The sequence below is a fragment of the Pseudorca crassidens genome, chromosome 7 (assembly GCF_039906515.1).
Source record: "Pseudorca crassidens isolate mPseCra1 chromosome 7, mPseCra1.hap1, whole genome shotgun sequence".
In the NCBI taxonomy this organism is placed as follows: Eukaryota; Metazoa; Chordata; class Mammalia; order Artiodactyla; family Delphinidae; genus Pseudorca; species Pseudorca crassidens.
In genome coordinates this window covers 7,739,638-7,750,844 of record NC_090302.1, presented here as the reverse complement: position 1 = coordinate 7,750,844, position 11,207 = coordinate 7,739,638, and the positions used below count along the sequence as shown (strand labels likewise).

At 51.8% G+C, this 11,207-nt stretch overlaps 1 protein-coding gene across 2 annotated transcripts; it reads left to right on the top strand.

Moving 5' to 3' along the window:
• The first annotated feature begins 7 nt into the window (after nucleotides 1–7).
• COQ4 (coenzyme Q4) lies at nucleotides 8–10,727 on the top strand. 2 transcript variants are annotated; one of them, XM_067743159.1, is made up of 7 exons: nucleotides 11–384; nucleotides 484–615; nucleotides 1,704–1,800; nucleotides 2,326–2,428; nucleotides 7,490–7,619; nucleotides 8,194–8,287; nucleotides 8,817–10,727. In XM_067743159.1, exons 1-7 carry the CDS (start codon nucleotides 315–317, stop codon nucleotides 8,986–8,988), a joined length of 798 nt encoding a protein of 265 aa, XP_067599260.1. In that variant the 5' UTR covers nucleotides 11–314; the 3' UTR covers nucleotides 8,989–10,727. The 2 variants fall into 2 exon arrangements, with proteins under 2 accessions (XP_067599261.1, XP_067599260.1); XM_067743160.1 differs by lacking the exons at nucleotides 7,490–7,619; nucleotides 8,194–8,287 and having other exon boundaries at nucleotides 8–384.
• Nucleotides 10,728–11,207: the final 480 nt, after the last annotated feature.

Here is an 11,207-nt window from a genome sequence, read left to right as displayed (position 1 = left end):
TCGGGGAAAACGTGCTTCCGAGAAGGGAGTAGGGTCCGGAGCTGAACCCCCAAAGCTAGCGGAGCTTACTTGGAGACACTTTTTGGGGTTAGGTGAAACGGGGAGAATTTTATATCTGTGGAAGTAGGTTGCCTGGGTTTCCTCATACTTAGAGACCTTCCCTGTCCGTGCTATCTGTCCCGCATAAAAGGCCCTACTTAGCGCAGTAGGGATCGAGTCCTTGTGACTTCTCCGGCGCGTCGCCGCCAAAGGAGCTTGAGGAGTCGGCCTTGCCCCGCCCATCCTCCCTGGGAAGTCCTACAGTGCCCGCTGCCATGAGGACGCTGCTGCGCGGGGTCCTGCGCCCGCTCCGCGCGTTCCGAAGCCGTCCCTGGCCCGCTGCAGGCAAGTGGTGGGGCCGGGAAGGAGTGCTGGGGACCCGCCACGTCGCTGTCCCCCCCAACCCCCCGCTCCTTTCGCCGCGGCTGTTTTCTTTCCCCGCAGATGTGCCCCTTCGAGCCACGAGCCATGGCACCGGCCTGCTCTACCCCGAACACATCCCCACCTCCCCGCTGCAGAAGGCGCTGCTGGCCGCGGGCTCTGCTGGAATGGCGCTCTATGACCCGTATCGCCACGGTAAGGCAGCCCACGCCGGCGCTTCCTTGGGGCGGCTTGGGGTCTGGGCGCGCCCTTGCCTTGCCTTGAAAGCCCGGGGAGGTCCCGGACACTGTCAAAGCCTCCGTGTGCTTTGGGTAACTGGAGACTAGACTAGGCCAGGGTACCCAACCCTGGCTGCACCTCATAATCACCCGCAACATTCATAAAAATGCAGATGCCTGGGTCCCACCCTAAACTTACTCAATTCGAATCTGCCGGGAGTGGGAGAGGAGGGGAGGGGAGGGAGGAAGGGGCGTGGAATCTGAGCTTCTGCCTTTTTAAACTTAAAAAGTTTAAACTTTTTAAACTTCCTAGGAGATTCTGTCATCCAACCACACTGAGAACCTCTGGATTAGATGATTTATGAGGGCCTATCAAATTATAACACCCCATTAGCATCTTAGATAGTGCATGGCACATAATAAATGCTCAATAAATGTTTGCTGGATGTTTTAATAGAACGTTTTGGGATCCTACAGTGTTTTTCTCATCTCCTCCAGGATTCTTAAGTCTGGAAAGTACTGTTACTCTTTCTAGTAAAAACGATAATGCTAACTGCTCACTGAGCCCTTGTTTTGCTTACTCAGTGTGCTGTTTTATATGAATGTTGTGATTGATTTTTCGCATTAACCCTATATGAAAGGTATCACCTGCGCTTCACAAATTAGGACATTGAGGCTTGGAAATGTGAAGCAGTTTGCACACGGTCACCTAGATAGTGATCACACCAGCCCTCAAACCCAGCACTCTCTGATACCAAAGCCTATACCCATCCATGGAGACATGGTATTCTGTCGTGATGATGGATGTGGAAGTGATTTATGAACTCTTTAGAGCACTGTGCTAACCAGAGCCATCTCACCCCATGAAACTAACAACCATAGTAGTAACTATAGATATATTGAGCTTTTACTGTGTGCCAGGTGGTTCACTAAGTGTTTAACTTGAATCTTCTTAACTAAGAGGTAGATATTCTGTTTTATCGTGTAGGAAATTAAGGCTCAGGCCAGGTCAGGTAACTTACCTAAGATCATATTCTCCATTTGTCCCCATTTCTTTCCTTTCAGACATGGTTGCAGTTCTGGGGGAGACCACAGGATGCCGTACCCTGAAGGTCCTCAGGGACCAGATGAGGAGGGATCCGGAGGGCGCCCAGATCCTGCAGTAGGTCCTAGCTTTGCCTGGGGGGTTGAGGGCATTCTTTGGGGATTCTGATCTCTCTGGAATCACGTTGTGTTCCTCCAGAGAGCTCTTCTTGATACCTTGGCCATGGATGATTGCACAGGCCGGGCACTGCCCAACTCCGTGGGTGCCATTCACATAGACACTGTGATGACCCCTGGGTAGTGCAATATGGTGGCCTCAGCCCAGTTCCAGCAACAGGGCTCTTGTGCCTTCACTAAGGTCCCATAACATATGCTGCCTATAACCCCCACCCCTCAGTGCCCTTTGTGAATACCCTGATCACATCTGAGGCCTGTTTACCTAAGGCAGGAACCATAGCCTTAGCTTGTGGTAGTCTCCTCAGTCCCTGCCACTGGCCTGGCCAGTAGTAAGTGCTCCATTAGGACTTGTGGCCCCATTGCTGCTCTCTTCCCCTTCACCTTTCACACCCTTGATCTAGTTGGACCTTTCACCTGCCTTTGCTGGTGCCCTCCCAATACCTGAGTCCTGCCTTCTGCCCCACAGGGAGCGTCCCCGGATCTCGCTGTCCACCCTTGACCTGGGCAAGCTCCGGAGTCTGCCTGAGGGCTCCCTTGGCCGCGAGTATCTCCGTTTCCTGGATGTGAATGTGAGTTTCCAGCTTCTGTGCATTTGGGAGTCACCAGGAAGGGGAGAGGAAGGGCACAGGAGTAACGTCCTGAGGAAGGAGGAGCCTGAGCTGCCAGCATGGGCAGGAGTGCCTTGCAGTCTCTTGCGCCAAGGCTTTGTCATTCTCTATGGGACAGGCAAATGGGCCGGGAACATCGCTGCGAGCAATTACACTGGCCAGCACTTACTAACCTCTTACTGCGTGCCAGGTGCCAGGCTCGTACATGATCTCACTGAATCCTCCCAACAACCCTGCCAAGTATGTTCTATTATTATCTCCTTTCATTTTTATTTTTTTTATAAATTTACTAATTTATATATATATTTTGGCTGCATTGGGTCTTCTTTGCTGCGCACAGGCTTTCTCTAGTTGCTGCGAGCAAGGGCTGCTGTCCATTGAGGTGCATGGGCTTCTCATTGCGGTGGCTTCTATTGTTGCGGAGCATGGGCTCCAGGCGCGCGAGCTTCAGTAGTTGTGGTGCGCGGGCTTCAGTAGTTGTGGTGCATGGGCTTAGTTGCTCCGCGGCATGTGGGATGTTCCCGGACCAGGGCTCGAACCCGTGTCCCCTGCATTGGCAGGCAGATTCTTAACCACTGCGCCACCAGGGAAGTCCCCATCTCCTTTTCGTAGATGAGGAAACTGAGGCCCAGAGCAGTTAAACAACTTACTGATTTCACAAGCCAGTATTAATGGAGGCAGTATTCAAACCCAGATTATGTTCTTAACTGTTGCATTGTGTCCCCCTGTTCTAGAGACAGTGTCTTCCCTGGGTTTGACAAGTGTGGCACTCTCCAACCCCAGGCAGAGAGGCCAGGGACTGGGGGCAGAGTCCCATCTATCAAGGGACTCATTCATTTGTTCAGAATCGGTCATGTGCCATCCATTGTTCCAAGTGCTGGGGATACAGTGGCAAACTAGACAGACAATGTCCTGCCCTCATGGAGCTAATATTCTAGCTGAGGAGGTAGACTATAAAGCAGTAAAAGAAGAAAATTTTCATATAAAAATTCAGGCAAAATATTTATTTAGTACTGTTCTAGCGGGTGGTGCTGTGAGGACAGCAGTCAACATGATAGAGGACGGGGCGGACTGGGGGTGGCAGGTGGCCACTTCTAACAGGGTGGTCATGGGAGGCCCTGCTGGGGAGACTTGGAAGATGGGGAGGAGCCAGTTCTGAGGAGAGATGGGGAACCGCATTCCGAGCAGAGGTACTGGCAAGTGCAAGGCTCTGTGTGGTTAGGAAAAGGAAAACTGTCCAATGTGGCCAGTATGACCTTAAAGGAGTGAGTTGGGGGGAAGCAGGCAATGGGCTGGGAGGTCAGCCTGGCCCAGCCAGACCCTGCCTGCCACGGGAAGTGTTACCCGAAAACTGTTTGCCTCTTGGTGGGTGTTGAGCCAAAAGAAACAATCAAGCCAAAGATGGGGAGAAGGAAGGATTTATTACTTGCAGCAAGTAAGGCGAACACTGGGGAGCTTTCCCAAAGCAGTGTCTGTTAACAGCAAAATTGGGGAAGTTTTAAGCTAAGGGTATATGCGTATTTATAAAGGGGCTTGAGCAGAGGAAAATTCAGCATAGAATTGGGGCAGAGGTCAACGAAGTCCAAGTCTTAGTTGATTGAAGTCAGGAGGGTCAGGAAAGGTCAACATCATCATTTCTTAGGTACTGACTAGTCCGGGATCTTAGCATGTAGTTACCATCCTCCATCTGGGTGTGGGCCTTAGTTCCTATAGAAAAGCTTAAAGATACACATCAGATTGTTATGTATATTCTTTGAGGAGGAACGAGGACACTGTTTTATTGCTGAACTATTGGGGGTTTTTTTTCATTTTTATTTTTATTTTATTATTTATTTATTTATTTTTGGCTGCATTGGGTCTTCCTTGCTGCACACGGGCTTCCTCTAGTTGCGGCGGGCGAGCGAGGGCTACTCTTCCTTGCAGTGCACAGGCTTCTTTTCGCAGTGGCTTCTCTTGTTGTGGAGCACGGGCTCTAGGCACACAGGCTTCAGTAGTTGTGGCACACGGGCTCAGTAGTTGTGGCTCACGGGCTCTAGAGCACAGGCTCAGTAGTTGTGAAGCACAGGCTTAGTTGCACCACAGCATGTGGGATCTTCCCAGACCAGGGCTCGAACCCGTGTCCCCTCCATTGGCAGGCAGATTCTTAACCACTGTACCACCAGGGAAGTCCCTGAGCTATTGTTTCTTGACTGCTCTTCCTCTGTTCCTGCATTCCTTTATTCCTTGAAGATCATTAATTACTGAGACCTGTTGAAGGGCAAGCAGTGTGTCTAGGCTTAGGTCACAAAATGGCTTAGGTCAAAATGGCTTCTCTAATGTCAAGAATGCCATGCCTCGTTCTTTTTCTCCAGGGATCCCCTACCCTATCTGCTTAGAGACAGAGTCTGTATTTTGTAATAGAAGCAATAGGAAGCCATCGAGGTTTCGAGCAGGGTAGTAACATGATCTGATTTATAGAAGGACCCAAGGATACAGCAGGGCACCTTCCCTGTCCCTTCCCTTCTCTGTCCCAACACAAATACTTCCTTCCCATCAAAGCGCCTCTGTCAAGTGGCTCTCCAGTCCAGCTGCAGGAGCCAGCCAGGCTGGAGGAGGTGAAGGAGTGAGCAAAGGTTGCTCTAGAACTGGGTTTCTCAGCCTTGGCACTGTTGACTTTGGGGGCTGGATAATTCTTTGTTGTAGGGCTGCCCTGTGCATTGTAGTTTGTTTAGCAGCATCCCTGGCCTCTACACACTAGATGACGGTAGCATTCGCCCTCCCAAGTTGTGACAACCATAGATGTCTTCAGACATTGCAGATGTCCCGTGTTGGACAGTTGAGAACCCCTGCTTTAGGAGATTATTGTCCCTGAGAAAATAATCTGTTCCCCATACTCTCCTAACACTTGCCTCTGCCCCATTTTATACCATCACCCGGAGATTTCACCAAGATGCAAGTTTATTTCATCAGTGGGAAACCCACAAGGGTGACCTGCTCCAGGTGCCACCCAGGAATGGAGAATCTTCTGAAGTTCTCCTAGAGCCTTTTGTCCTATTGTTGTGGAGGGTATGGGACTGCCAAAGCCCCCCTGGGTTCGCCTTGTTCAGGCACAGCCTTAGTTGTGGTAACAGCCCTGGAGACTGTGACACTTCTGGAGCCTGGAAACCAGCAGCCCACACACCGTAAAAGAACACCTTTGTCCCAGCAGAGCTTTAGATCAGAGTTCAAGGTGAGGCCACCCTCCCTGAGGCTGACTCAGGGGTGGGTGGTTGTCCTTGTGGCATCAAGATTACGGGCATGGGCTCTGGCGTAGCCTGAGTTAGAAGTCTGTCTTTCTTCCCAGCTTTAAAGCCCTGGGCAAATCATTTGACTTCTGAGCCTCAGACTCCTTATCTGAGGTAAGGAAACCTCATGTTTATCTTCTAAGGCACTTATATGGCTGATTAATAATGGACGCTAAGGCGACTGGCTTTGGAATCCAGCAGGCCTTGTTTCGAATCCTGACTCAGCCACTTGATTAGTCAGCTGTGTGAACTTGGGCAAGCTACTATATATCTCTGAGCCTCATTTTTCTTATCTGTATCTGAGGCTCATAACAGTATCTACGCCCAGGTGGTCTCAGGGATGCAGAATGACGATATGTGTAAAGGACTTCATACAGTGCTGGCACATAGTAGGTACTCAATAAATGTAGGCCGTCACTGACCACCTTCAGCTTCACACAGCAGGTAGAACTCTGTAGAAGAAATTAGGACCTGGGACCCAATGAAGTCACAGACACAGACCATGGCACAGGGCCAGCAGCCCCAAGCAATAAAGGCATCAAATCCCTTGGCCTCTGGACAGGCTGAGGCCATGCTTTGGCACTAGGAAGACCAGGGTGTCCCTACTGTGCATGGGTGCTGCCAAGGACTCAGAGAGGGTGGGTAAAGGAGGACAGTTGCCATCCCTACCTGAGGTCAGAAAAGTGCCTGGGGCTGGCCTTTTACTCCTGCATTTAAGGTATGTTTATTCATCCAGGCCCTGGAGATAGAACAGTGAGCCCCCGTCCTATGCATCCTGTGCTGCTGACAGCCTGCTGCAACACTCTTCATAGCAATAGTGTGTAAGCCCCATAGGTAATCTGCTGCTAGCAGATACATAAAAGCAAATAGAAACAGGTGGAATTAATTTCAATGAGATATTTTGTTTAATCCAGCATACTAAAATGTCATTGCAACATGTAATCAATATTTTTAAATTATTGAGATTTCACATTATTCTCTTCATACCGTCTTCGAAATCCAGGGTGCGCTTTACATGTACAGCACATCTCAGTTGGAACTTGTCACATTTCAAGGCTCAGTGGCTGCCATGATTGGCTGCTGTACTGGACAGTGCAGGTCTAGACAGAGACGTTAACAATCACACGCACTAAACGTCACGATACAATCATGTCGAATGCCACAAAAAGGTACGGGTTGCTGCAAGAGACCATAAGATAGGTAGGAATTGTCAAGGTGAGAGTGAGGGGGGAGGGGAAGAGCATCCTAGGCTGGGAGCAGCTCATCTGACGAATTCGGGACTTTGGGTGCTTCTTGTTTTTCCCCCCCTATTTTATTTCTAACTGTGGTTTTAAAAAATAACAATAACCTAAGATTTACTGTGTTAACCATCTCTAAATGGGCAGTTCAACAGTGTTAAGTATAGTCACATTGTTGTGAAACCAATCTCCAGAGCTTTTTCATCTTGTAAAACTGAAACTCTATATCATTAAACAAACAACTCCTGCTTCCCCCCACCCCACCCCCAGGGGTTTCTTTGCCATAGATTCCAACAGGGTGTGTACATTATGTGTGAGTTGGGGTAGGCAAAGGGGGCGCCAATCCACCATATTCCCTGCCTGAGGACTCCCCTGTTAGCAGCTATGCACAGAAACAAAGTCCCCAGAGATTTTTGGTGGGGTTTGAATTTGGTGGGCGTGGTTGAGAGTCAAGGAGAGGCTGGCAAATTGGACCCTGGGAGCCATCAGGAAGGGGTCTAGGGGAGGTTCATGGTTGTCAGAGGGTCTCCCCAGACACCAGAGCGCCCACCCGGTTCGTGGACAGTGAGGAGCTGGCATACGTGATGCAGCGGTACCGGGAGGTGCACGACATGCTCCACACGCTGCTGGGGATGCCCACCAACATCCTGGGTGAGTGCATCCGGAGTGGGCGTGGGGCATGGGTGGGGCAGGGTGCTCCAGCCAGCGTGTCTCCCAAGTCTGTCTTCAGGGCAAGGGCAGGGCACACCTGTCCAGCCACCCACCAGTCAGCTGGCCCAGTGCCTCATTGTTTGCTTTACCTGAACATCTTGGTGCACCTGTGCCGCGCATCCCCTATCCTGCATCCCCACTGCCTCTTACGGCTCCTACACTGATGTAGCAGCATCCAAACACCAGGGCTCCCTGCCCTGTTCCGGTTGTTAGCTCCCTGCGCTCTGAAGCCCTCAGCAATTCCCTAAGGCTTGCAGTCCTCAGCCTGGCTTTCGGAGTCCTCTGCATTCTGACCCCAAGCTTCCTTTCCAGCCCTTATTTCCTTCTGCTCTTTCTTGCACCCTCTCCCCAACCCCAAGCCAAGTGCCCCAGGGCCCAGCACAGGCTGGGACTGGGCACTGCTGACCCTTAGTAGAGATTCGGAGCAGAGCAGATGCCTCTGAGCGGCAGCATCACTGGCCTCTCCTCCTGGCCCCTGCTCACCTCCCACCCCATTCCCCACCCTGCCTGCCAGGGGAGATCGTGGTGAAGTGGTTTGAGGCTGTCCAGACCGGCCTGCCCATGTGCATCCTGAGTGCACTCTTCGGACCGATCCAGCTCAGTGCCCAGTAAGTTCTCAAGTGGTGAGGGGTCAGGGGAAGGCTCAGGGCTCCAGGAAATAGAGAAGAGCCCACAGCCTTTCTGAGCAGCCCCAGTGGTCCTCAGGAATCCAGGATGGGAAGAATGGGGCAGAGAGGTGAAACTGGCCTGGCACAGGGGCTCCAGGACTATGAATGAAGCCTGGACGTTTCATAGGACTCTAGGGTCTTTTGGGCCAGGCCTCAGTATCGGGTGAGAACAGTAGAGTCAGGGAACTGGGGGGGCCAGGGGGATGCAATCTGGCATTAGTTTCTGGAGTGAGGTAGCCCTCGATTTAAAGCTGGGCTTTGGCATGTGCAAAATGTGTGGCTTTAGGCACAGGGCTTTACCTCACTGAGTTTCTGTTTCCTCATCTGAAAACTGGGGATAGCAACTACCTCCTTCTTGGGTCTGTGTGAGGATTAACTGAGAAAATGCACATCCACTGCAGGGAACGTGGCGTGCCCAGCACTCAGGACCTTATGTCTTTTGTCTTCTTTTTCCTCTGCTGCCCTACAGAAACCTGCAAGTGCTGGTCTCGAAGCTGATCCCATGGGCAGTTCAGAATGCGCGCAGAGCCCCGTGTGTCCTCAACCTGTACTACGAGCGGCGCTGGGAGCAGCCCCTGAAGGCTCTACGGCAGGAGCTGAGCATCACAGAGCCCCCCATGCACGTCCAGGGCCCAGCCTAGGCCCTGAGCCCCTGAGCCGGAGGGCCTGGCCTGGCTCCCAACCCCCCACCCATGCTTCCCCTGGGGGTGGAGCGCTCCTTTGCCATCACCTTTGAACACTGACCCTTGGGCGCCACTAATCATAATTTATCATAACCAATGCTCAGTGGCTTTGAGGGCCAACTCGGGAGGGAGCAGGCAGTGGTGGAGCTCCTAGGGGAGCCAGGAGCTGCCCAAAGAGAACTGAAACAGGAGGGAAGGGGGCAGGGCACAACCTTTGAAAGAACAACAAAGCCTGAGGACATGACATAAACTGATTAAAACCAAATGGGTCCAAGATGGCGGACAAGTCAACTTCCACTAGTCCTTGAGCTTCAGTATACGCTCACTGCAGCACGTCATCAAGCTAAGTGACACACCCCCAGGCGCCATGACAGTTCCAAGGATCCATAACGATCAAAAAGTGGGCTGTGGCCCAATTCCTGGAAATCCCTGCCCCCCCCCAAAAAAATAGCTGGAACACTCCCCCCACTCATTAGCCTATGAAATCACCCACCCCTGTAAAAACTGGCAACCCACACACCCTGGGGCCTTTCTCGCCTTCTGAGGTGACCCACGCTCTGTCTGTGGAGTATGTGTCTCTCTAACTAAATCCACCTCTTACCTATCACTTTGTCTCATTGAATACTTTCTGCAATGAAACATCAAGAACCTGAGCTTCATTAAGTCCTGAAACCAGGTGTGTGATCTCAGTTGGAAGAGTGTGGGTTTTGGTCGGGTTCGAGTCCTGGCATGTGGGTTCAAGTTCCAATCTGAGGTGCACGGTTTCAGAACCATGTATGCGTAGGAATCAGTTGTCTAGGCTCATGCCCAGATGGCTCAGGTCCACAACCCCTGTTCCCAACCCCTCCCTGCCAGCCAGGGTTTTCTGGGTGCCAGGCTGGGGCTCTTCGCAGGAGGGAGGGCTGTACCCAACTCCCAAGGCCTGAGAAGAGGGAGGCAGGGGGAGAGGCGAGTCTCTGCTGTCTGAATAAAGGCTCCCATCAGGTCAAGAGTCTGCTTCTCCTGCCTTTGCTTCTCCCTGACTCTGGCAGCCTTGGGCCTTCGCGCACTGAGGGCAGATGTTCCCTCCAGCCTGAGCTTCTGCTGCTTGTCCCTTGTCTGGTCTGAGGTCGGGCAGACTGGGATTCAAATTCCCCACTCCTCCTCCGCTTTCTAGTTGAGGGACTTAGGGCAAGTCCTTTCACCTCTCTAGACCTGTTTAATCATAAGTAAAAGGGGGATGAAACAGCACCCACCTCCTAGGGTTGCTGTGGGGGTGTGTGAGGTGATGCCCAAAGAAAGGGCCCAAGCAGGAGCTGTTTTATGGTGGGGTTTTTTTTTTGGCTGTGTTGGGTCTTCGTTGCTGCACGTGGGCTTTCTCTAGTTGCGGTGAGCGGGGGATACTCTTCGTTGCGGTACCCGGGCTTGTTATTGTCGTGGCTTCTCTTGTGGAGCACGGGCTCTAGGTGCGCAGGCTTCAGTAGTTGTGGCACGTGGGCTCAGTAGTTGTGGCACGTGGGCTCAGTAGTTGTGGCTCACGGGCTCTAGAGCGCAGGCTCAGTAGTTGTGGCACACGGGCTTAGTTGCTCCGCGGCATGTGGGATCTTCCCGAGCCAGATTTTGAACCTGTGTCCCCTGTATTGGCAGGTGGATTCTTAACCACTGCGCCACCAGGGAAGCCCTCTTTTTTTGAAAACAAAATAAATTTATTTTATTTATTTTTGGCTGTGTTGGGTCTTTGTTGCTGCGCGCGGGCTTTCTCTAGTTGCGGCGAGCAGGGGCTACTCTTCGTTGTGGTGCGCGGGCTTCTCACTGCGGTGACTTCTCTTGTTGCACAGCATGGACTCTAGGTGTGCGGGCTTCAGTAGTTGCAGCATGAGGGCTCAGTAGTTGTGGCTTGTGGGCTCTAGAGCGCAGGCTCAGCAGTTGTGGTGCACTGGCTTAGTTGCTCCGCGGCATGTGGGATCTTCCCGGACCAGGGCTCGAACCCCTGTCCCCTGAACTGGCAGGCGGATTCTTAACCACTGCGCCACCAGGGAAGCCCCAAAATTTCATTTTTAATTCCTATAAACATACCCTGAAAACTGTCCTTCCTCATTTTTAAGGATTTTGACTGGACTAAGGGATTAAGGAATCTATTTAAGGGCAAGTGGCAACTGTGGATGCCCAACGTGTTTGATTATCAAGGAACCCAGTTT